Here is a 27,692-nt window from a genome sequence, read left to right on the forward strand (position 1 = left end):
ATGTACACAGGAGGTACATTATTTCATCATACTAAATGTGACAATATTTTTTCCTAAAAAGGGGAAGTAAGTCATAATTTATCATGATCACACAATGCTCCAGTTGTAACCAAGGGATATTTGGAAACTATTCAAATCACATGCATTCCAGTAGGGAGGGATGTTGTTTGTTTAAGCATCCATTTTTTTTATCCCATAAAGCATTTCATGAAACTGAAGCAACCACAAATATGAAAATAATTTTCTTGTGAATTAAGACTTACAGGTCGTTTTAAGAGCTGAAGCAAATTAATATGTATAAGCCAACAATATAAACACATTAAATATTTGACACTGCAACCAGCTTATATATCTAACAGCTGTTATAACTGCCAAGTGTATCAAATATCAGCAAGTTCATTCCACATCTCAAGTCTCCATCAGATTGTTTCTTGGTCATTTTCAAGAACACTTGACTTTACAGTCAATTTGTTTAAAAATATCCCAAAATAAACATTATCAGAAAAATAATGCTCTTGAAAATGAAAGAAATATATAATAAGTCTTAAATTTTGATATAAATTCTGGAAAGTAAAATGAGTTAGTAGACATAACAGTTAAGACCACTCTATAATCATATAATATACCGGTGGGTCCAAATGCTTGTAATTCTGCAAAATAATACATTTTATAGATGGTAGATTTTGGTTTTGATTTGGAAAGATAAAATTTACACCATGAAAAAGATCTTTTGCAACAAGGCAAAAACCCTGTTAGGTTCCAGATGAAAGATCCTAAAAACTTCAGGCATAAATATCACATTGTAGGTCTTCTACCAGTTTTGTCCTTGGGTTTGTTTTTATTGCCATTGTTAATTGATAGAAGAAGAAAAACCAGTGTTCTTAATATATTAGAATTGATACATTACTAATATGATATTTGTATATATAATTTCTCATTTAGCAATCATACCACAACTACCTATTCTTATATTCATATGTTACTGCTTAAAATGTATTAATAGATCTTAATCATGTTAAATAGAAAATAAATCAGATATATATATAAAACATGTCAACAGTCCTCAAAGTAAAATACTTCTGAAACAAAATATTATCTTGACTTAATGAGTGTAGAATTAAACTAGTTACCTGGACTTGTTTCTTGTCTTTCCGTTTATCTTTATTTGGTGCAGGAGGTTCCAGTGCAGCATGCTCCATCTTCCTTCTTTTATCCAACTCTACTAAAGCTGCCTGTTTATTTAGAAATGGAAGTATTAGTAACTTCAACAACTATCACATCTTGCTTATATTCTAATATCACCTTACTGCTGTTATATTAAAGTTAAACTGTTGAACTCATTGCCAAATAAACCCTGACATAAGATGTCGTTACCAGTATGAAACAGACCAAGGATACTTTTAGATTTTGATCTGAAATCACCTCAATTATCTGAACAAAACTCAGCTGTGATATTTTTTTCATTTTTTAGTCTCAGTCATTTGGTCTGTCTTACATAAATTATATTAACTTTTGTAATTAAGCTGTATAAAACCAATCTGTAAGTTGAAACCCATAAGTATTTGCACGAACAAAAAACAAGAATATGTCCCAAGTACACGGATGCCCCATCCGCATTATCATTTTCTATGATCAGTGGATGGTGAAAATGGGATAAAATGTCTAATATGACATTAAAATTAAAAAGATCATATCAAAGAGAACATGTTTACTAAGTTTCAAGTTGATCGGACTTCAACTTCATCAAAAACTAACTTAACCAAAAACTTTACCCAAAACTTTAACCCGAAACGGGACAGACAGAGGAATAGATGCACAGACCAGAAAACATAATGCCCATAAATTGGGCCTAAAACCTGTTAATAACTAATAAGCTTTATCTCAATAGTGTAGATCACCAGACATTTTATGTGGTTGCAACAGAATAATACTTCTTATAAAGGAAGAATAAATTACCTTAAATGAATTGACAAATCTAACGAACTGTGAGAAGAAAGTGTTTGGAGCCACTGTTCTAGGATTCTCACCAAAGTACTCTACAACCCGATGGTAGGCATCCTGTAAGTAACAAAATAATTAGTGTGAAATAAAACAGAGACACAATATCCTGATGTTTAAAGATAGGTAGAATTCTGGAGGAATTTTGAAGCATTATCTCTGATGTGTATTATACAATATATTCTAATTTTTATTTGAGTATGAACAGTCAGCCAGAGGTGGATTTAGGGGGGGGGGGGGGCCAGGCCCCCCTTTTGAGAAAAAAATTTGGTTGCTGATATAGGGAATCACTAAAGCGTGACAAAATTGGCCCCCTCTTAGGCAGCCAGTGGGCCCCCACTTATGAAAATTTCTGGATCCACCACTGTCAGCTATGCAGGTTAAAGTTTTTGCAAGGCAATTTTATTTTTTCAAGTATCTGTTGGTGAACTTACAATAAGGTCATTTGTATTAAAAATTGTAACATAATGAAATATTAAATGAACAGTTATCTAAGAAATTTGAAAATATCTATTTTAAAAATTTACCACAAAGATGTCAATCTTTATATATGTAACAAAGAATTATTTTTTTTAAAAGATATTATTCTTGTCAATCTTTTTTGTTTTATCCAATATTAGACATTTGAAGAGCTGTCAAAACAGAGCTTCTCTCAATTTGGAAATACATCAAACAAAATCTAAAGAGTGAAATAAAATCTAAGGAAAAGTTTGTGATGCTTCACTATCATGAATTTGTTCTCAAAATATTATTTGATTATTGGTTAAAGGAGTTAACCATAGCATATCCAAGAGTCTTAGGTGTGTAGATACAGATTTTATGCCATGGAGTTGTAATGGAGCTGTAATGGAAGCTACATGTCATTATTGTTGCCATTCATGGAGTTGTAATGGAGCTATATGCCATGGAGTTGTAATAGGATCTATCTGCCATGGAGTTGTAATTGGAGCTACATGTCATGGAGTTGTAATGGGAGCCATATGTCATGGAATAGTAATGGGAGCTATATACCATTATTGTTGCCATCCATGGAGTTGTAATTGAAGCTGCATGTCATGGAGTTGTAATGGGAGCTATATGTCATGGAGTTGAAATGGGAGCTATATGTCATGGAGTTGTAATGAGACCTATGTCATGGAGTTGTAATGGGAGCTATATGTCATGGAGTTGTAATGGGAGATATATGCCATGGAGTTGTAATGGGAGCTATGTAATGGGAACTATATGCCGTGGAGTTGTAATGGGAGCTATGTCATGGAGTTGTAATGGGAGCTATATGCCATGGAGTTGTAATGGGAGCTATATGCCATGGAGTTGTAATGGGAGCTATATGCCATGGAGTTGTAATGGGAGCTATATGTCATGGAGTTGTAATGGGAGCTATATGCCATGGAGTTGTAATGGGAGCTATATGCCATAGAGTTGTCATTATTGTTGTCATGTCAACCTACCTGTGCTGTTTTCTGATCACTTTGTAATTTTTTAAGTTTTTCTTCAGAATTACTGAGGAAGTCTTTAAGAATGACGGGTAAATCTCGTGAATTCTTCCTGGCGTCATATTCCTTCTTTGTCATTTCCATTCCTTTCTCTAATTCATGAATATCAACAATAATGTTCTCCATGGAAACTACAATGGAATCAAATAAAATACTTTATCATTCACTGATCAATATGACTTTGTAAACTTTGTGAACACTTTGAATGATTGTGAGTGATTGATTTTCATTTCTTCATACTGTAGCAGGTCCATAGTTCAACTTAACCTCTGAATGTCTTTTTAATACCTAGTAACCCTTCAATTTAACTTAACCGCAGCCTTATATAAAAGATATCATCACTCACAATGCTATACATGTTATTTCAAGTGCAGTATCTTAACAAATATTGAAATTACCAGCACTTTTCTGTGAAATATTCATTTTGCCAGAATTGTTTAAATGATCCAACTTTAGAGAAGTGTAGAAGATAAACAACACTTACCAATGGCTGCTTTTTCTAAAAACCTCAACTCTGACTCAAAGGTGAGTAAGTCTGGGAATCTTTCTTGCACTGTTTTGACTAAATAATGCATCAAAGATACATTTTTATCTTTTGATTTTGTGTCCATTAACTGGAAAGAACAGGCATTTTATAAGAATTTTAACCAAAAGCATTGGAAAAACATATCACAAAATTGGGACTAAAGAGTGAGAATTATGTACAGTGTTATGTAATATGTATTTTTTAACCTACAATTTTTGCTAAATATAACATGTAAACTTAAAATGTTAATTCAAAAGTATTTGTGATGGTTGTTTTTCTTGCTTAGAATGTAACTAAATTAGTATCACTTTCTTAGACTGACAGCAGAATTATATGAAATTACACTGACTTCGGATAACTCAAGACAATAAGGCATTAAAAATAAAATGCATTAAAAATAAAACCTACCATGTCTAAACTTTGAAGTTTGAATCCATAAACTGGACCTCTTTTAGCACTGTTCATATAATTTCCAAAGGCAAGAATTATCTACAACAAATAAACAATTTAATACTGATATGGTAAAAAGCTATTAAACAGAACGATTCTAAATCCTAAATTTTTGTATTCAAAGTATTCTTTGACTATCACATAGGTAACTGCTACTTTCTGCTCTTTGGTCAGGTTGTTGTTTCTTTGACACATTTCCCATTTCCATTCTCAATTTTATTTCAAATACTAGTATTATACAAATCATAAAATTTTATAAATATTGCACTATGGCATCCTTGACTATAAACTTCTTTTTACAAATTGAAAAAACAATAACTTCTAAAGAAAGTTATATACTGTAAGACAACTAAACCAACACGACTATACTGACCTCTAACATCTTCTTGACTTTCTGTGAACTTCTTATTGACATGGAGGCTGCTATAACAGCATTAACTTGCTGGAATTACAAAACATAAATATGTTTACAGAGCTTAAGAATTTAAAAACAGAAGAAAAGATAAGCCATCCATTCAAAGTTTGAAAACAAACAAGACTGGACACAATGATGATCTTATTTAAAACTTGATCCCTTATTTTTAACATATGGCATTTTAAAATGGATAACAAACATATAAATAGGTAAACATATTTTCTTTCTTTTTTGTTAGGTTTTGATCAAACAATTTAGTTCTTCATTTGTGGTCCTTTTGATATTCTCATTTGTGTTGTAAGTTTTTATTGTTATTTGTGTTGTGAATTGTTAAATTTGATGTAGCAAATAAACAAACATATAAATAAAACTTACTGGTACTAGATTATGTATAGTATCATAAAAGTTTCCAATAAAACTCATGATGTGTAATTTGGGTGACAATCTCTCCACTTTACAAAGCTGTAATATATAATAAAACAGTTTTTTTTACTTAATACATTTAACTGATATCAATGTTCACAGAAGCTGGTTTACACTTCTGAAAACTAACTAAAAGTACCCTTCTTTCATATTGTAATAAATATTTCCAAATTTTGTTAAAAACTTCTAAGTTTTCCATACCTTCATAGATTATTACCTTAATATTAACTTTTACTCCCTTTTTTACCCTATCCCCCTCATTGTCACTACACATATCCATTAGGTATTTTATACATGTACAAAAGTGAAACAGAACTATTTTTGTGCAGATTTTCTCATAATGCTTTAACATTTACAACTCAAATAGGCCAAAAGTAGAGATTACGATGCAAGTTGACAAAATCATCTTGATACATCAAAATTGAAAACTTATTCATGTCGTTGTTTCCTGTTCAAAAAAACAATGGAAATTTACTAATTTCGTAAACTTTGGCCGAATATCAAAATGTGTGCTATTTTTAACATCATAAAAAGAACTCTTAAATGTAAATGTTCAAATCCAAGAACGCCTACCTAGTCACTGTTTAAATTTTGATTCATTGTATAATTGGTCAATTAATTCTAATTTGAAATTTTAGTAAAAAAATAGGGCTGGGTCATATTGAAACTATTCCTTTATTTTTTTTTACAAAATAGCCTATATCTTACCTGAAAGAGGAATCTGTCTTCATCTGTTAACATGTCCAATGGTTTACGATCTTTCTCATACTGTTTGAAGGCTTTTACCTAGGGATAATCATAAGTTTAATGTAAGTTTATAATCAGTTATGGGGATAACCAAATTTCTTTAATATTAATTGAAGCATAATTAAACCATTTACACAAATAATTCTTAACTAAGCAGCAATAATAAATTGAGTAATTCAATGAATTTCAACATTATTCAATGTATAAGTAGTGGATGGATTTCACTTATAAATTACTTCTTGAAGTCATCTGATTAGAAACTTATTTCTGAACAATAACCATACTTCTGTTTTCAGGTAAACAGGACTAATGTTTTAGGCCTTACAATCTTCTTTAATATACAAGATGTTAAAATGCAGAAACAAAAGTAATCCAAATAACATGTCTAATCAAAAGAAATTCATCTAAATGAAATATAGAGCCTGATGTTAATGTACAAAGATATAATATATATGTAACTTATATATTCAAAATAAACATACCTCTTGGTCATTTGGCAAAATTGTTAAAAGAATTTCAACCATATCTAATGACAGGGTTTTCAAATCAATACTGAAAAATAGAATTTAGTCAGATTAAAACATTTCAGTATAACGCATTAAATTAAAGATAAAGAGAGAATTGAAAGAGAAGGAGAGAGAATAGATGCCACACTTATTATTCCTATAAACTGTTCATCTCACTAAGCATTAATTGCTGTGCATTTGTTTATTGTACAATAGCTAGAGGTATAGGGGAGGGTTGATATCTCAAAAAACATGTATAACCCTGTCACAATTTTGCACCTGTCCTAAGTCATGAGTTTCTGCCCCTTTTTGGTCTTGTGTGTTTTTAATTTTAGTTCATATTTATGTTTTGGAGAATAGTATGATGTCCATTTTCATTGAACTAATACAAATTTTTGAAAAGGGACCAGCTGAAGCACCGCTCCAGGTGTGGAATTTTCTCGCTGTATTGAAGACCCATTGGTGGTCTTCTGACAGCTATGGTCAGGTTGTTGTCTCTTTGACATATTCCCCATTTCCATTCTCAATTTTACTATCCAGTGATTTGTAGTGTCTTCTCCACATGACGACAGTAATTCATAAAAGACATAGTTATTTGTTTTAACATTATTCTAACTTACTAATTAATAGCTCTTGTTATTTCCTCATTGGTTAATTCTATTTTCCTTCTTGTTATTGCTAAAAAATAGATGTTTAAAAGTCTACAAATCAGCACTCACAACATTTTTACTACTATGGTTTCATTATAATTCTTTGGATACTAATTTTTGTAGATTAAATTAGTACAGGTGAACCACCAAATTAAACAAATAACAAATTTTCTATAAGCTTTGTATGCAAACTTTGGCAAAACCATGAAATCAAATATCCATGCTCATGTCAGTTTTTCTTTAGGCAAAGAACATTTCAATTAAGCTTTAAAAAGTAAAATTTTTCAAGGTTCTTTAATACATAGCTTTTTGAAGGACTACCTTTAATAATTTGGAAGTGTTAAAATACTTACCACAATTTCGTAATCTATTCCCATCTATCAGACTTATACTTTCTGGTTTTCTGGACTTTTTCAACATTTTAGGAGTACCATCGTCAACCAGTCCTGGACCTCCACCCAGACGGAAAATTTCTTCAAATTCATTGAAGTTTATCACCTAAAATACAATCAATAAAAAGATAATATATCTTTAAACAGCCTGAATGAGATCATTATTAAAATTTGGCATCAGAAAGATGTTCGTAACCATACAATGTTTTGACTTCATGTTTTTCAATGGACTTTTTAGGCACGATTTTTCAATGTACTTTTTTCCTTCTGATCTAATTTTTCAATGTACTTTTTTCCTTCTAGTCTAGTTGTTCATTGTACTTATCTTCATTCTAGTCTAGTTGTTCATTGTACTTATTTTTCATCCAGTTTTTGTTTTAAATTTTCTACAATTATATATATTTATCAGAGGGACGAAAGATACCAGAGGAAGTCAAACTCATAAATCAAAAATAAACTGACAAAGTCATGGCTAAAAATGAAAAAGACAAACAGACATATGTACACATGACACAACATATAAAACTAAAGAATAAGCAACACGAACCCCACCAAAAACTGGGGGTGATCTCAGGTTCTCAGAGAACAGAGTATGACTTACAGTATAAAGTTTCTCATCATCCAGATCTGAGAAGATTGTACCCTTGACTTGTTGTGGTTTTAATGGAGTCCAGTTCAGTACGGGTAACCTGAACTTGGTCTGTACTTTCTTTTTTATGGTCATTGCTGTAAAACAAAAATAATTACGATATTGAATCATAAAAAGTAAATTCTACTGCACTTTTTTTTCTAACTTTATAGTCTTTTAAAGAGTCCTTACAACTTTCAACATTATTTATAAAGAAAAAATATTTCATAATTTGAATTTAATCAGGACATCTGTATTACGAAATTTGATTAGTTTTGCCAATAATCTCTATATCCTATTTCATATGAATGTTTTATTTAAATCAACTATGATCTTAACACTAGATTATAGTTATCTTACATTATCAATAATCTCTATATCCTATTTCATATGAATGCTTTATTCAACTATGATCTTAACACTAGATTATAGTTATCTTACATTATCAATAACATTACTCTATGAAATCCAATAGAAGTACAGTGACTGATATAGGTTCTATGTAATATTGGTATGTCTAACTATTTTCCCAGAGTAATTTTGTTGCAGTATCAATTGTGCTTCCACAAATTAAAATAACAAAGAGAAGGTTGAGTAAAAACAAATTAAATTTTACTCCATGATATCAAAGTGCATGTGCCAAGTAAAGAATCCTCTTTGTGGTTTAACCATCCAATTACATATTTTATATATGAAAGATTTGAGCTTATATTTTGATGTCTGATTGTCTCTTATTAAACTGTTAACAACATGCATTAATTTGATTGAAACTTATTAAGAACGTTAATAGATGCCTGGATACTTACCACCCATATTTGGAACAGCTCCTCCTGGTGGTGGTGGCGGTGGAGGTATTGCCCCAGGAGCAGGAGGTGGTGGTGGTGGTGGAGGGGGTGGGGGAGCTACTACTGGTGGTGGCGGGGGCGGTAAATCTGGTACAATTCCTGTGGTGATTCCTCCAGCACTTCCTCCTACAACAAATAATAATCCTCATATGTTTTTTTTTTAAATAAACAGAAATATTTTATAGCTGACTATGCGGTATGGGCTTTGCTAATTGTTGAAGGCCGTTTGGTGACCTATTTAGTTGTTAATTTCTGTGTCATTTTGGTCTCTTGTGGAGAGTTGTCTCATTGGCAATCATACCACATCTTCTTTTTTTAATAAAGTCATTTCCCAGAAAATGTTTTTTTTTTTAAGTTATGAATCTTCTTTCCATGTTTCAAGTTAAAAAGAAATTTATCTTTTTTCAAACTTGATTTTGCAAAGCTTCATAAAAAATGTTATACTGCCAACAAAAGTTATCATATACACATGCATCACCAATTGAAATAAATATCAACAAAATATATATTGTTATTGTTATAAGTGAAATTATTATAATCATGATGTATATTGACAAGTACTGTACCTGTAGTAGCACTTAGTTTCAGCTGTTCCATTTCTTTAAGTTTTAGTTCCAGCATACTCTGTCTTTTCTTTGATTCCTCATCTTTCTCATTAACAATCTGTCTTAACTCATTCACTTCAGATTCATGTCGGGCTAACAGATCCTACAGGGTGAGAAAGCATTAGTATGTTAACTCAACTACATAACATACATTGGGGGGAATTGTGAATTAAGAACAAAATACTTCATTAGAAAATCTAAATCAAAGCATACAATTGTGATCTTACTTGCAATGTTTATTTAAAGGAAAAGAATAAAGTTCTAATGTTTTTTAAAATGTATTTTTCCAAAGTTATAGGATGTAAAGAGAAAGATTTTTTTTGTACTTTTATCAAATATTTATAAAGGATAAAAATTTACTTCTGCTGTAATTTTTAATTTTGCAATTAAGTGAGTTCTTTATGCCCATAATACTTTACCTTTAATTCTTCTATTTCATTTGTAGCTTCTGATAACTGCTTTTCAAGTTCAACTGTAATCAAATACAAAACAATGAAATATACAGCATTGACAACTTTGGTTTTAACATTGTAACATTGCCTAAGGTAGAAATATTATATAAATGGGACAAAGCAGTTGAAAATAACTGAACTATTTTCTAAAATCAAAGAGTTGATCTAGCAGCATATTGTCTGCCTTCTTACTTTTTGGCAATTGTGTTGTAGAAATTTAGATCTTGGTTTTAAACTAAATTGTTCACTCCAGTTTTCAGTAAGAGGAGTAAGTATTGCTCAATCTTAAGTTCTCTATGTGGTGCTTTGTTGATCATTATTGTTTGCTGGCTTTCCTTTCTGTGTTGAGGGTAATTTATCTAAGAATCATTTTTTTTATCCCTATTGGTACAGTCTTATTTTCTACAATACAAACCTGTTTTTGCCATTGCTTCATCTTCTAGTTCAAGGAATTTTTCTCTTTCCTAAAAATTAAAATTGTATGCTAGTGTTGAAATGGCAATACAAAGATAAATATTTACAACAATATCCTGTTGATAAATTTGTCATAACCTTTTAGCACCAAGGCTTTGTTTTTTCTTTAATGAAACTTTGTTGAAAACTGGGTTCAACCCACCATTTTTTCTTAAAATGTCCAGTGCCAAGTCAGGAATATGGTATTTGTAATCTAATAGTTTGTTCCTATGTATGTCACATTGTTGTTAGTTTTTTTGTTGCCCTTGTTCTGCTGTTCTGCTGTTTCGTTGTTTTCTCTTTTAGTTAGTTAAAACTAGTTTAGTTAGTTTAAACATATTTATTTATAGTGGATTGGGAAACAAGTTATTGCAACTTATATTAATCCCAGTCTCTTTTAGTTGATGTGTCCTTCAGTTTTAGTTTGTAACCAGAATTTGTTTTCTCTAAATCGATTTATGACTTTTGAACAGCGACATACTATTGTTTCCTTTATTTTTCTTATTCATTATTGCCATTTGTGAAGGTAATTTCTTTTCAAACATTATCATTAGAATTCTATTTGCTAGGCTTTATCTGGTCAAGTAGGACAATGAATACAAACCCTTGATAATTCATCTTCTAAATCTTCTGCCCTTTCCAAAGCTTCTGTTTTCATTTCTGAATCTTCTAACAACTGGGCAACATCTATTGTGTTATCTAAGTACGCATGAACCTGAACTGAAAGTCGATCACTTTCTGTGTGACGTAATTTCTGTAAATATAATAATCATTGTTCAAGAAATTACAAATTGCTGTAAAATTGATGTTTGTGTTACTGTGGTTTCATTATTATTCGTTGGATACCAATTTACGTGGGTACAGGTGAACCACGAAATCAAAAGTCCAACAAATATCAAAATTTATATAGGCTTGTAAGCAGACTTCGGTAAAACCACAAAATTAAATATCCACAACTATGCAAGTTTTTCTTAACTCATGAAAATAAATGACTCCACAGTATTATACTTGTAACTCTTCTATAAACTTTATCAATCTGTAAAATGTAAGAGAGCTTATAAAGATTCCAAGACTTTCTTACTAAAATTCCATGTTCTGTCAAACTTTTCTTGGTTGCATTTTTTCAATGTGTTATTTTTCTCTAATTTGGTTCAAATTGAAATATATATCTTATCTTGATAAATAAAGGCAAGATAAAATATTCTATCTGAATATCCATCTGTTGAAAAAATTTCTACATGCATTATATACACCAGTTTTTCCCTAACTGCAGAAGATATTTTTTTTTAATGTTTTCCTTACTGTGCAAAATCATATAAATAAAGATCTCTTTTTATGGTCTATATCATTTTTCACTATCCTCAAAAGTTTCTCATTTTTCCACTATGCTTTTAAAATTAAATTCAACAAGACACCATTTTCTTAGAAATTGTCAGTTAATATACTATTGGCAAGAGCTGAATTTTGACTGTCAACTTATTGAGGTGACTGGTTAGTTCTAACTGTAAACATACCCCTAAGTAGTCATCTAGACCAATGGTGGTGAACTCATACTGTAAATGGACCCTGAAATTCATATTTTCTACAGAATGTACAACTATATTCACAAACTGCATACAGGCAACCTGAAAAAGAAAAAGGTTTAAAAATTAAAAAAATATATTTACAGGGTTTTCAATATATTTAAAAGATGCTATAGCTATTTGAAAACATTTTATTTATCGCATCAATGGTACCACAGAATGATATATAATGTTCTGAAATTCTTTTCTGTACCTTACATTGGATAAAAAAATATTGTCTGTTGTCAATATATCCTAAGTCATGTTTTAAATTTTTCTCTATGGTTTCTGTGTTTTACATTTTAATGTGTCGTTGTTCTCCTCTTATATTTAATGCATTTCCCTCAGTTTAAGTTTGTAACCCGGATTTGTTTTTTTTTTTCTATCGATTTATGAGTTTTGAACAGCGGTATACTACTGTTGCCTTTATTTAATTTGAGTATCTCTAAGGTATAATGAGTGTATTTCAATGGGGATACAGCAGGTATTTTGTTACACTATTGTTAGCAATTCCAAGGTATAATGATTCTGTTTAAATGGGGATTGAGGAAGTATTTTGTTACAACTCTATGTTTATTTCAAAGATATAGTGCTTCTATCTAAATGTAGAGTGGGGTAGGTATTTTGTTACACAGATAACGTCAACAAATCAAATTATTCCCTGCTTTTCCAAAAGGACTAACAAATGACAACACTATTTGTTTCAAAATCAACTTACCATGAAATCTATGTGGAATTCATCATAATTTTTGAAATAATCCATGAGGGTTTCAAAACGATGTGCTTCTCCACACACCTGAAAAACATAAAACATATTTAAATTGTTCCTTTTTTATCAGTCAGTTACAGTATAAACCTGCTTTTTAAAAAACACCACACAATACTAACCACAAAATAAAGACTTTTAACATCCATCTATATTTTTTAAACAAAAACATCTTCATCACCTGCTAAAGAAAAGATGGCTCACAATATCTGTCTTTGGAACAAACTGTTTTTTATTTTGAATTACATCAGTCATGTGACCTTTATCTTAGAATTAAGTGCTTAAATTAATTCTTTCCTAAATGAATATTACAAACCATATTATATGAATTTGATAATAATGTCCAATAAATTTCCTATTATGATTATTAATTCTTATTTTACTGTCTTGTAAACACATTTTATGATGATTGTTTAAGGTAAAATGACGCAACTTCATTTATTATTATTAACAATTCATTCATTTTTTGGATTGCTTCTTTCAAAACTTGGTCTTAAATGCTACATAATTAAATATACCGCTATTGAACAATAAGAAAACACTATTGTTGTTCTGTTCCAATAGTAACCCAGTTATATCATTTCTAGACCTTCCAGAATAATACTGTAAATAACTGTTTAAACAAGTACAATTTATCAGAACTTTTAAGCTCTGTAGCTGGTCTGGTGATAAGTGATAAGAGCAAATTTTGACTGACCTGTTTAAAGTTATCAAACGCTGAGAGTATTATCTCATGTCCTCCACTGACTAGACAAACTGCCGCTAATAATTCTAACACTAATGCTTTTGTTCTGAAAAATAACACGTACAGATATTTGTAAATGTGGCACAACAAGAACCCATTTTAATTTAAGAAATGACTTTGATAGAGATTGAATCCATATGGAGTAAATACAATGTACTGCTTACAAATGTCAGTTTATCATACCAACAGCTTAACAAGAATCAAGTGCCGTTTCTGGTCAAACAGAATATCCAATGAAGACCTTCGTAGACAGTGTAAACAAGACAGCATGGGTACAATATTAATGAGAAGGCATTGGAATGAATTAGGCATGTGATAAGAAGAGATAGAAATTCCCTCACTAGAACGGCATTACATTGGACTCAAGAAGGAATGTGCAAGAGTGGGAAAAACACAACATAGAGACCTACTGTAGTAGGAAAACTGAAGACTATGATATAAATAACACCTAGTGAACAGTAGAAAAAGATGTCCAAAGATAGACCGAAATAGAGAACCGTTGTTGCTGCCCTACATGCCAATTGCATACCAGGCAGTAAGTAAGTACTCAATAGAATGCTTAAAACTAAGGACTGTTCAACAAAAAATACTTGGTGGGGTCAAAACTTCATTTTTCTTTTGAGGCACCACCACCAGAATTTTAACTATTTTTTCAATTAAACCTTAACAATAAAATTATTATACTAAAATTAAACAACAAGAATATTTGAACTTTAATAATCCTAAATACCTTAGAAACAAAACTCTCTAAATTAAGAATTGCCCACTCATTAGCAATAGAAACTGGTAGGTATGCAAGATCATTAATACCCTCTAATGAGATATTTTGTAAATTTTGCACAGGAAAAATTGAAAATGAGATACATTTCTTGATTGAATGTCCTCAATATAACAAAATTAGATCTAAATGTTAAATCCTATGTCTGAAAAAGAACTAAAATCTATTTGTATGTATATTGAAGAAGCTCTTGATTTTAGAGACCACCATACTGTTTCATCAGATAACAAGAATGTGTCCATAGTACACGGATGCCCCACTCGCACTATCATTTTACATGTTCACTGGACCGTGAAATTGGGGTCAATACTTTAATTTGACATTAAAATTAGAAAGATCATATCATAGGGAACATGTGTACTAAGTTTCAAGTTGATTGGACTTCAACTTCATCAAAAACTACCTCGACCAAAAACTTTAACCTGAAGCGGGACGAACGAACGGACGAACGGACAAAGGAGGCACAGACCAGAAAACATAATGCCCCTCTACTATCGTAGGTGGGGCATAAAAAATTATCTTTTATAGTAGTGTGTGCATATACACTCATATCTTATATAGGTGATTGTGTGTTTTAAGTAAAATTATGAAAATTTAGAATAATCGTGATGTGTATTGTATCAATATGAGGTCGTGTTGCTTATTCTTTAGTTTTTAGCCATGGCGTTGTCAGTTTATTTTTGATTTATGAGTTTGACTGTCCCTCTGGTATCTTTCGTCCCTCTTTTAAAATGTAAAGGTATTCATATAATATACTTAGAATGGTATGGTACCCATAGAATTTACTTATGACTTGTTGTTATACATGCATCTATATTTCATTTATATGTTGTTTTAATATTATCATTGTCTGTATTTGGATCACGCTTCTATTGTGCTCTTTCCAATAAATATTGAATTGAATTGAAACATTGAAGTCTAAATGACATTGCATTTATGTTTGATTTCACATTATTATAGAGCATTCATGATTTTTTCACTAAATTTTATGTAAATTTTGATGATTTCATTACATTATGCTTACCGTAAACTTTTATGATTAAGACTGAGGGCTATACAGTTAATGGCATGTTTATGAGCTATGACAAGGTTGAAACCATACTGAAAAAGAAAGTCTGAATTATTTCATGGCAATGAATAAGATAAATATGTTCAAACAACTTCCTTTTTATAACTGTAAGCAAAATTTTGAAATGTGTATATAGAAACTTAAGGGATTATAACCCTTAACGCATTGAGGCTTCAACTTGCTTAATGGATTTTGCCATTCTATATATATTAATGTCTGAATGAACCAAACTTCTTTGAAAATTGTTCTATCCTGCAGAGTCTTCCAATATGACACAAACCTTTCATCTGTAACCTTGTTTTAATTGGGAAATTCTATTTCTGAATTTAGAGAGGGCATGCACAGGGACCTTCCCTACCCTCCCTGACTTGTGTTATTATTGAACATTTTGATACTACAGTTATTATCTGATGGTTCATTATGGCGCTTAAACACATGATACAAACATGAACATCATTTCTGGCCTCCCCGCTTTGAGTCCCCCGCCCTCCCTGACTGGTATTTTACTACAGTAATTACCTGATGGTTCATTATGGCACGTAAACACATGATACAAACATGAACATCATCTCTGGCCTCCCCACTGGGAACCCCCTCCCTGACTGGTGTTACACTACAGTAATTACCTGATGGTTCATTATGGCACGTAAACACATGATACAAACATGAACATCATCTCTGGCCTCCCCACTGGGAACCCCTCCCTGACTGGTGTTTTACTACAGTAATTACCTGATGGTTCATTATGGCACGTAAACACATGATACAAACATGAACATCATCTCTGGCCTCCCCAAAATTTAATTTGGAATTTTTTATACTTCGGGGAGAACCTATTGTATTTGATCGCTTAAGTCTTCTTGTTGGACTCCGAGACAATCCATCAAGACTAGCACTCTTCTCTTTGTTAAGTAATTGCTCCCTTCTGCAATGATAACATTTCTAATTAATCACAAACTCATACAGAAATCAACATAAGTAAACGGTTGCAATGTTTTTTTTTTAAATTCCTTCATCTCTAAATCCATAAAAACTATTAACTAAATTTTTAAATTCAACAAGTTATACAGACTTAAGATTTCATATGATTGCAAATAAAATAACTAGCAATAAATTCATAAGAACCAGTTAAAGAGACTGTTTACCTCATGACAACCTGTGTAAATGATAAATAATCCACTAAAACATCCAATCCATGGTTTTCTTCACTTAAAAACTCTCGTACCCATCTGTAAAACACAAAATATGATAAATAATCCACTAAAACATCCAATCCATGGTTTTCTTCACTTAAAAACTCTCCTACACATCTGTAGGTTGCATTTCTGTAAATATTGACAATGCAATTTCCCATAGGAACTCCTTTTACAGCTAAAACTGTACCACTTTTACTATGAAGTTTTGAAAAAAATCTTATCCTAGAATTGAAAGTTCATATGCACCACAATTTTTTTTCAAAGGTCAAAATATAGGGCTGTGCGGCATATTTTCAACGTTTATATGCCCTGAACTTCTCAGAGTTTAAACTTACACTAATTTTCTTAACTACCCCTACCTCGAATGAAAGGTTACCTCAGATTTCAATGTAAACAATATGCACGTGTTTATTTACTGGTAACATTCCCAATTTCTGTCTCTGCGATATGGAACACTGAGAGCATAACTGGGAACCAGTATGTAAACAAAATTATTTTTCTATGAATATTCAATTACTCCCCAAAAGAGGCATGTTTTGAGAAACAGCTGTATTTACAAAGTGCAACCTGTAAAACACAAAATATGATAAATAATCCACTAAAACATCCAACCCATGGTTCTCTTCACTGACAATCCGAGTCCATCAAGAAAAGTGTTGAGTGCACCCGCACAAACGGGGTTTGAACTCACAACCTCAGAGCTGCTTGACTATTGATTACAGTAGAGAAACTACTTAGACCACTTTGCCACTAAGGCCCCCTCCTTAAGATGACAAAGATCAGCTGATCAGAGTCATTGTAATAGACTAACAGAAGTCATCTTATCATTGACATTTCCATAGGTTTTATCAGTAAGATGGAAGAAGTCAGCTATGTTTTGGCATTTTGATAGGTTTCGAAAGCAAAATATGAAAAGAATTTTTTTTTAAATATGTAGCTGAAGATATAAACAATTGTATATTGGATATCATTTTTTTCGTTTCTTTTTTCCTGTTATACTATTCATCCGATAGTTCCCTGTTTGTTCCATTAGTTCTAGCATGGAATACTTACTCTATATGATTGGTACGAAGTGATATTTCTAAGTCACGTAGCACCTGTGTGGATGATGAATCGGCTAACATTTTCCTTTTCTGAAAATATAAAATAATAGAACATTAGAATGATATCCAAAATTTTACTCCTAGTATCTCAAGCTGACTGGCACATGTCTTTTGATTTCTTAAAGACATCATAGTGCATATTCATTTACATAATTTAATGGCAAAAATAAATTCAAGGTTCCAATTTTTATCTTTGAACAGAAGTTGTGAAAAAAATCTCTTTTTAATATAAATAATTCAAATCATCATTATTGAATGCTAACAAGTTAAATATGTATGTGTTGTGGGTCTGTTCTTAATTAAATTAAGTTTATACACATATGTAAACACTTTGAAATAATATACATTATAGAAAGTAAACATATGACATGTATTTCCCTGAAAATAGCAAGTTCTGATCATATACTACATTAAATATTTGTTGGTAGATAAATTGTTTATTCTGGCACTTGTAAACAACCTGAGTACAACTATGTGAAACCCAAACTCAATGCAAACCTACAGATAAAACAAGGTGTGTCTCATTTAACATAGATATGCACTGATTATCATTTCAGAGGCAAATTTAACTTTTAAAATATGTAATTGCATTCTAAATATAACATTTCAAACACATTTAAATGATGATCCTTGATTTATTAAATATACTAAAAGCATGTTGAAGAGGTCAAGAAAGGCTAAGTATGTGATGTCAAATGCCTGCAATGGAAGAATTCACCAGTTGCTTCATCTTAATCTTCCATAAGTAATATTTTACATGCTCTTAAAATTGGTCTAAATCAACAAATCAAAGTTATAATGGTAACAAGAACAGAGAAGAACAAAATTCATTGTCAGAGGTACAGACAGACAGACAGACCAGACTATAAAACATAATGAATGCTCCATACTTAATTAGTCAGCATTCTGATAATATATAGTTATTTAACCACAAGAAATTAAACTTTAGGAAGGCCAGCTAAAAGTTAAAAACTTGTTTGTTGTAAAAATTAATTTAAAAAGTGATTTACCAGGGGCGGATCCAGCCATTTTAAAAAGGGGGGGTTCCCAACCCAGGACAAAGGGGGGTTCCAACTATATGTCCCCATTCAAATGCATTGATCGTCCAAAAAAAAAGGGGGTTCCACCCCCGGAACCCTCCCCCTGGATCCGCCACTGTTTACACTTCACTACCCAAATATTTCTTCGTTTCTATTTTTGAATTAATAATAATCAAATTGAATTCCATTAGAGGTAAGAAATATAACTCCGACTGCTTTGACATAAGTTAATTTAAATAATACACATAATTCAGCAGAGAACTTCTAACATTAACATTAACAGAACAGTGAACAGTCAGAACAACCTATTACCAATACTTTGCTGCACAATAAACACTGCATCACATGAAGAAATTAACCAATGTAATTAATGTAATAAAGCTAAGCACACATATATATTCTTATAACAGAAATGTTTTATGAGAAGGAAATTATTTACATTTGATTGAAGAAGTACATTTTTATTTTGATAGCCTAGTTTTTGTCTAAGTTTTAAACATTAAGCATATTTGTTTTTCTCAAATCTTTAAAATAAGGTATTTTTATTTATTGAGATTAATATTTTTATTATATTTATTTCTATTTTAGAAGACAATTGATAATTTTTTAATAAGAACTCCTATAGTGTTTTTCATATAATTAGTACTATCATTTTATATTTTTACAAATAGTTTTTTTTTTTTTTGAAAGCGATTTTGAAAAAGTAATTTATTAGATTTTTAACTCTAGAAATATTTTATACAAATTTAACATGCAGTTTATTGTAAATATGTACATGTATGCTTTTAAAGTGTCTCATAAGTCAAATGTTTGGCTGGGCATTGATTGAATTTTTAAAGATGTTACTTAATTTACTTGTATATATGTACTGTATCAATCGATGTGTGACACTCAAATAAAATATATATTTATTTATTTATTTTATATAATATTATAACATCTAATTCACATAATTTTTAGTAGGCAAAAAAAACTTGCCTTAATACATGCATTTTACTGTAACAGTTTAAATGCAAATTAGAATACAAATCTGTATGTACCTTTCAGGTTAAGTTCAAAGAAATATATAGGTTTAACCTGAAGATATCAAGATTTAAAAATACTAGTGCATGTTTCATTAAGGTTTTTTTTCTATACAAGATTGTTAAAACTTTATAAATTGAGTATCTTAGGCATTTCTTTAACCTAGTATGTTGATTTGAAGAGACTACGTTTTCCAATTCACTGTTTTACGAAAATCACTAGATGCAATGTTAAACAGACAATAGTAAAACAAATTAGTAGACAAATGAAAGTGTCATGCAAGATATTATATTTATCCTGCTTTTGACAAAAATCTCACAATTTCAAAGGACAAAAGCATAAACATATGATCAATACTTTGTTGCTTACACTATATATACATATATATATATATATATAAAGACAAAAGCATAAACATATGATCAATACTTTGTTGCTTGCACTATATATACATATATATATATATATAAAGACAAAAGCATAAACATATGATCAATACTTTGTTGCTTACACTATATATATATAAAGACTAAAATCTATATGTGTCAATATTACATGTTTGTTTCACATTTATATAAAAATAAAAAGATGTGATATGAGACAACTATCCACCAGAGACCAAATGATGCAGAGGTTCACAACTAAAGGTCACTGTATGGTCTTCAACAATGAGCAATATCAACCACTTAAGGAGAGGTATACATGTAATAAAAAGGTCAGCAAAAAATATTAAAATTTGTGAGTTAATTATTCCGTTTCAAGAAAACAAACTGTCCAAATATTTATTCTTGTTAGCATATTACATGTATCTAAAATTAAATTTTCGTGAAGTAGATAAAGTTTATCTAGATACACTGACCCTGTTAAGTTCACAACATAACTAAAATGCACTCCAACAATACTGTTCTCCACATTTATGAAGTGGTTGTTTAAGCCTCACATTTAAGACCACCTAAATGAAGTTCTTCTCCATTTATCAAGACCTTGTGCCATGTAGTGCCAATATCATAAGGAACCATTGACTAACTTGGGTTTCTAGGGTGCGGTCTCCTTGGCATTTACCCATTCAAATATTTGTTTTATTAATGTAAATTCAGAAATTATATCCATGTTTTTATTATTGCAAAAAAATGTATCTTTTAACTTGTTTATTCTATGTAAACCTGATGATTTCTACCTGTGGAAGAGGATGAACACTGATTTTATCAATGTTCTTTAGAAAATTTCCTTGAAATTCTTATACTCATCTCCCTTACTTTGTTTTTTCACTGACAATTTACAAGTTTCTACAACATTCCATTCTTGACTATAAAGACATTCTCTTCGACTGTGAGACATTAGTTACTACTACACTGATCATGCCAAAATCAGAAATAAAACATCTGATACTGCAACTGAAGACACATAAAAGCTAAAAAATGAACGTACAATATCAATACCACACTGAAGGGGGAAGGCAACCATTCCCACACAGGCTCCCTGTAACAAAACATATCATGGTATTACTGTGACAGGGTTAGCTTAATCAAATCTCATCAGTTTATAAATATCCTAAGCCTTGTCTTGCAAAAAATGTCATGGTTTTTTTATGCTATATGATTTGATATGAAAATCTTTCTTCCTAGGAAAGAATTAATCTGCAAATTAAAGTACAACAAGCACAATGCTGATTGTTTCTCATTACAGTCAGATTAAAACTCTTTTAAATCAACAGAAAACACACAAAATGATTTGCTGAAAAGTTACAGAGAGACGGAGAGATCTGCTCTAAATCTTTATAGCAATTAATGATAGTGTATGGTAATAACAGTAATGGATAGCATACATTGAGGAAATGTAGATTTTATTACATAACAAATTAATATTGCATGAAATTCACGTTTTCCATATTCTAGTTTCATTATATTTATGCTACTGCATTCAAAACAAGTACATTTCAATGTCTCTTATCCCCATCCATCAGAGATAATGATCAAATGTGATGTAATTAACAACAGATAATATACCATTGTAAACTTTGAGGATTACAATGAAACTGACATATAATCAACCACTTCTCTTATCAATAACATAGTTTTTGTCCATCTGTTAATTTTACTAATGTATAAATAAGGAGATATGGTATAAGCGCCAGTGAAACACCTCTCCAACCTAAGATAACAACTTCACCTTCAATAATGCACAAAGCCCACACACTGTACCAATTACAAAATGGGAAACAATTGAAAAGACATTTAACATAAAATCATTTATCATTAATAGTTCTTTCCTTCACGTTAGCCTGTCTTTTAGACTGGGGTTATAACAAATTACAATTTTCACTTTCATAATGACATTCCCCCAAAACCATGTATATATCTACTATTTTCATACAATATGAAATCCTACAATTTAATAGACCACAGAATAATCATAGAACAAGATTCTGGTATTGATTATAGAGAAATTCTATCTATTTTCTATTGTCAAAATACAATTACTGTGATCACCTTCAGAAAAAAGAATTGTCTATTTTCTCTGGTTGTTAAAAAATCGGGTTATTCTGTCAGAATAAGGGAATTGATACTGTCATAAATATTCTTCATCTCAATTTTTGTCAGATCAAGGAAACAAAAGCTACACAGTTATAGTTTTCTTTTGAACTTATTTTCTAGAAAACAATCAAACTATATTTGTCTTTTCCCTTGCATCTTCCATTCTATTCAAATTTGTATAGAATTGGCCAAACCTTTTAAAGTGCTTTTCCAAATATTTTTCCCATGGAGTATATAAGCTTTGATATTTTCCCATTTTCATAGTTAAACAATACTCATAATTACTATTGTTCAATAAAAATTCAAAAACAAACAGGAAAATTTACTCAAAAATTGATTTTTTTTCCTCAGAAATTAAATTTAATCACTCAATGTACTAGGAAATTAAAATAAGGAAAGTCCTTAAGAACTGGACAATGATTGTTTTATTATTTAATGGGCCATTTATTTATCCTATAAATCTATTAATCACCAAAAAAAATACCTAGAACTGAAAATTTGAAATTTTAAAACATTGGAATCCATTTATTGCAGATTTGGGAAGAAAGGTGCAGTAGAGATCTAAGGCTGAAGTACTACAGACATATATTATAGACAAGGAAAAACCATGATGTGAAAACCAAATGTTTCCTATCTAAATCATGTACATGTCATTCTACCTAAATATACACTACAGAAGAAAAACAGTTTTATGTGGGATTTCGAACAGTTAGGCATTTTTATATCAAACATAAAACTTGGAAAACTGCTCATTTGTTTAAACTCATACAATACATTTTAAGTTTTATCCAAAACTAAAATTGTCTATTTTTTTATGTTTTCCATTGTTCTAATGTTTTTTTCTTTAAATCATTTTTTAGTGATATCTTTTTATCAATAAAACGAAACTACAATAAATCATTTTTTTTAGTAGAAAACAAAACTACTATAAATATATGAGCAAAATTTGCATTATAATAAGACTAGTAAATAAAAAAAAAATACTTTTAGGGATAGGAAAAAGAGAATTGTATATAGAAATGTTGAATACTTTATAGAATCATTTCTCTTCCTTCATCAGACAATGTAAATCATTTAGTGAACAAATCATTATATATCACAGAATTGAAAAAAAATCTTGCTAAATGTAGAAAAAATTGTGTAAAACCTGTTGATATTGTACTTTTGTCAAATATTGGTAAGTGCAACTTCTATTATTTAAGTTCTAAAGAGAAATGAAAAAAATATATAAACTATCAAACATAGTTTTGTTTGATACAAAATTCTATTAAGGAATATGTGAGACAACACTTTCTATTTCACGGTTTGTTGAAGTTAAAAAGTGTGGAAACAGAGTAATACCATAACGACCTGAAGGAAGTGAGTATTAAAGTCATGCACTTTGTTTCAGTATTTAGAATTGTACCTTGATTGACTGTGATTGCTGAAATAGTCATAAAATCTTTATAAATTGTTAGATGGACAAAATAATGTATTACTGATCACAGATCCGTTTCAGGAAGTGACAGGGAAAAATCCTTGTCTAAAATAATTCCCCAACTTCCCTGAAATCTTCATGAAGAAGAGGCAATACTTACATAATCAATTGTAAAACTAGGGTATTGTCACTCATAGAAATGTTGCAAACACAGTTTTAAATGCATAAATAAAGACTAGTAAGAAGCTGATTTGATTCTGGACATGCTTTGGTGAAGCCTGGAACTTTGAACAAAATTTCAGTGACCCTTTGTGACAACTTGAATTTGCCCAAGAATCTTAATATTTGACATATTTCATGGCTTGTGGAGTCAAGACTTACTATGATTTTGACCTTTGAGAAGTTTTCATGGTGCACCTTTGTACAATCAAACATAATGTGCCTAAAGCTGAGTGGCCATAACACTTTGATATTTAAGTAAAGGAATTTTTAGGAGTATTTCTGTTTATGGCTTAGAAATTTCAATTTGTTTCTATGTTTTGAGGGTGTGCCTCGGTGGAGATGACAATGTGGTAATGAGGATAAGGTGTTAGTTAAGCTAATCTATGATTGTTGTGTAAGAACTGACATGCTCTAGCGAACAACATAATCTTACCCTTGTACTTCTGCTAGCCTTAGGATCCAAATACGTTTTGAGATGGTCCAAGTAAACATTGGGAGGGTCCTTTGCATGAACTCTTTCCTGAAAAAGAAATAATATAATATAATTTCAATACTTGTTTATCACAATTATCAGTTTTCTAACTGAAAACCAACACTTAATAAAATTCTGACTTTAAGGCAAACTAAAATTAATTAGTAGATTTTCATCCAAATTTTTGAAAAAAATCGGGCGGGTGGGAGGATTTTATTTTTTAAATTTTATTTCATATGAAACAATTTTGTGACGAGTTCTTCATATATGCAAGTGTAATAATAAGCTTATATCATGTTTACACAGGTATGAGGAATCTAACAGTATTTTTCAAATCCTAAAATAAATGTCTCTTATAGCGGCTTGAGAATTAAACAACAAAAAGGTGTATAAATGCTCTCTTCAGTTGGACTTTCCACACCAAATGTATTTGGGTTCCTAAACGATGGTTTTTAGTCCATATAAAATGAAGCAAATGCATTGGTATGTAACACAATTATTATGAGTACAGAATAAAATGAAAACTCAAACAGTGTTGAAACAACAGTCATGGGTAAAATCTAAGATCTTGTGTAAATGAAAAGCGAACGTTAGTCGACTTTTTAAAATCAATATACAAGTTCGTGTTTGTGTTTCAATATCTTTAATCCAGTCATGTTTTCTGTATCAATGGGTTCCACAAGTTTTGTGCTTTGGATATCTTTCCCATTTAAACTTCCTGACACAAAGTCATTGCATAAAAAAAAAATCCAGTTTTCTAATCACAGAAATTTGTGACATACCACGATTTGTGGTCTAGAACACAGCGTTTTTCTCGTAACATGAATATTTCACATCATTATCATTATCAGTTTTTACTCTCAAAAGGTGATGTTGTCACCATAGAGCAGAAGAATATGTCGACAATCATTTTGGTTAGATTTACTCGAGGTACGAAACCGAAATTTGAAACAGGAATCATAAATGAAACGTAATTTTTACGGGTAACGGAAACGAACAAAATCCGTAAATCGTAAATTAAAAAAAATCGGGGCGGGCCGGGATGAAAATCTATCAATTAATTTCAATTGGCCTTACTTCGTTTGTAAAATACAGGAAAATACAAGTTAACCTGACTGGGTTGGGAGTGGGGATCAAATATGAGTATGTTGTCATTTTCACAGCAAACATTTTTTTAAATTTGTTCTCCACTAGGCCACAATTAAAAATATTTTGGTTTGCCCAAACCCTACCCAAAGGTTGAGACAGTGGGTAGGTAGGTAGGCATTTTTTTTTCTTTTTTCAAAAAAAGAAATTGAAGTATCGGGTGTTTATTAGTCTTCATGCCTATCTGATTAAAAAAAAACTTCTTCAAATCAGGACAATAAAAGAATTTGAGTAGGCAGCTTTTTTCTGGGTAGGTAGGGTTTGGGCAAACAAACCTATTCTTTTTTATGGCCCTAAGTTCATGAAGTACAGAACAAATGAATAATAGTACATAGATGGACTGGGCTTTACTGTGAAGAACAGTATGAATAAGATTTAACAGTAATACATGTAATACATTTAAAATAAAATAACATATGAATACAAAATTATACTAAAACTAAGTTTTACTCTGCCAAGCGATGACCAATAACAGGAAAGAATTAGTCAAATAATGAAAACCACAAATACATGAAAAAGTGTCCACAAAATAATCCATCAATAATTAGGGTGTATCATAAACAAGACAATATCATATGTAGGTGTAACATATAATGTCAATAAGATGAGAGTCATTAACCTATTGGAAATCAATAAAACCTAAAAAGTTCAGAAAACCTATAGATTATTTTGTTTCTTTATGTTAAAGTTATGAGATCATGTGTTTTATTGTGTTGTTGGGTTGCCATATCATTGACATATACCCTAAATCTTCTCTTTTCTATACAAGTGCCACCCAAAGATTTATACTTCAAACCTATTGATTTCTAACTTATCATTGTTTTGTTTACACCTTAATACAGTAAAACTGAGGTTAAAGTTATTCTATTACAACAAAAGTCACATAACATGATAAATGTTATGAAAATCATTTATTTCTGTAAACTTTTTATGTTTCATTACTTTGATCAATTACTAGCTAGAGATCAAATTAGTTTTTATTTTCAAGTAAGAAATGAAACTAGTTATAAAACCCTCTTCACAATAAATAGTTTACCCTGGATCCCAAGCTTATAAAATACTTTCAGGCCTTGCAAAAATCATCTCTACAGGCCACCATAATCTAACTAAAATTTTCCAAAAATTGAACACCAGATTTGAAAGTTTATTGTGAAGACTCATTTAGTTTATGTGTTGTCTGATAAAAGTTACAGTATATCAACAGACTGTGACTCCTTACTCTGACAGATGAAAAATATTGTGGACATAAACAAATTCTTATGAAATACCAGGAAATAATCTATAATGCTTTTATTGCTGACCGTCATCTGAACTATGTTGCTAGAAAGTCTCCTAGGATGAATTAAATAGCTCCCTCCATAAAGAAGGTCAAAGCTAGAGCTGCCTCTAGGGCTACAGATGAAGTAACTGAGCTTTAATGTGATACTAAAAGGTCAATCAAGGCTATACTAAAAGGTCAAGGTTAGAGCTGCCACCAGAGATACAGATGAAGTAACTGAGCTTTGATACAATACTAAAAGGTCAAGGTTAGAGCTTCCTCCAGAGCTACAGATGTGGAGCTGACCTTTGATACAATACTAAAAGGTCGACTAGAGCTCCCCCAAGTACAGACAAGGTAACTGAGCTATGATGCAATAAAGACGTCACAGAAACATCATTCCATATTGTTATGTCTGAATCATTGCATTAATAGCATACACTGAAACCGGTATTTAAGTACATGAAAAAGAATCTCCTGCATGTTAGAATACACAGTTTTGCATCTTTTCAATGTCATAATAGATATGCATTTATTGCAGAGAAATGATTAACTGTTATCTGAACGACAAGCTGAGTGACAACTGCTACACTAAATTCACCTTCAGATTACTGGTTCATTGCTACTACCAAAATTTCACAGCCTTGAGAACAATTCTTATCACTTCTAACAATTTAATGATGTTGAACAATGAACTTGTGTAATATTTTGTTGTAAGAAAACTTTATATCACTGTTCTAGTACTACTTTATTGCTCATTCTGACATTCAGTTTA

At 30.8% G+C, this 27,692-nt stretch overlaps 1 protein-coding gene across 6 annotated transcripts in view; it reads right to left on the reverse strand.

The window, feature by feature from the left end:
* Nucleotides 1–27,692, reverse strand: part of LOC143065343 (formin-like protein) — a 65,411-nt gene that overhangs the window by 21,144 nt on the left and 16,575 nt on the right. For 3 of the 6 annotated variants that reach the window (XM_076238867.1, XM_076238871.1, XM_076238866.1), the window contains exons 5-30: nt 24,475–24,561; nt 23,808–23,825; nt 17,756–17,835; nt 16,652–16,735; nt 16,239–16,431; nt 15,462–15,538; nt 13,612–13,705; nt 12,867–12,944; nt 12,101–12,211; nt 11,191–11,340; nt 10,549–10,597; nt 10,101–10,153; nt 9,643–9,784; nt 9,038–9,202; nt 8,205–8,329; nt 7,565–7,709; nt 7,182–7,239; nt 6,538–6,607; nt 6,017–6,094; nt 5,261–5,347; nt 4,844–4,912; nt 4,429–4,509; nt 3,979–4,108; nt 3,450–3,625; nt 1,957–2,058; nt 1,131–1,232 (exon numbers count right to left, since the gene is read on the reverse strand). In XM_076238867.1, the coding sequence (XP_076094982.1) occupies nt 1,131–1,232; nt 1,957–2,058; nt 3,450–3,625; nt 3,979–4,108; nt 4,429–4,509; nt 4,844–4,912; nt 5,261–5,347; nt 6,017–6,094; nt 6,538–6,607; nt 7,182–7,239; nt 7,565–7,709; nt 8,205–8,329; nt 9,038–9,202; nt 9,643–9,784; nt 10,101–10,153; nt 10,549–10,597; nt 11,191–11,340; nt 12,101–12,211; nt 12,867–12,944; nt 13,612–13,705; nt 15,462–15,538; nt 16,239–16,431; nt 16,652–16,735; nt 17,756–17,835; nt 23,808–23,825; nt 24,475–24,561 (2,604 nt within the window). Of the gene's footprint in view, nt 1–626; nt 651–1,130; nt 1,233–1,956; nt 2,059–3,449; nt 3,626–3,978; nt 4,109–4,428; nt 4,510–4,843; nt 4,913–5,260; nt 5,348–6,016; nt 6,095–6,537; nt 6,608–7,181; nt 7,240–7,564; nt 7,710–8,204; nt 8,330–9,037; nt 9,203–9,642; nt 9,785–10,100; nt 10,154–10,548; nt 10,598–11,190; nt 11,341–12,100; nt 12,212–12,866; nt 12,945–13,611; nt 13,706–15,461; nt 15,539–16,238; nt 16,432–16,651; nt 16,736–17,755; nt 17,836–21,296; nt 21,348–23,807; nt 23,826–24,474; nt 24,562–27,692 lie in introns of those variants that run through there. The other 3 variants (XM_076238869.1, XM_076238870.1, XM_076238872.1) reach the window with 3 other exon arrangements.

The sequence above is a fragment of the Mytilus galloprovincialis genome, chromosome 2 (assembly GCF_965363235.1).
Source record: "Mytilus galloprovincialis chromosome 2, xbMytGall1.hap1.1, whole genome shotgun sequence".
In the NCBI taxonomy this organism is placed as follows: Eukaryota; Metazoa; Mollusca; class Bivalvia; order Mytilida; family Mytilidae; genus Mytilus; species Mytilus galloprovincialis.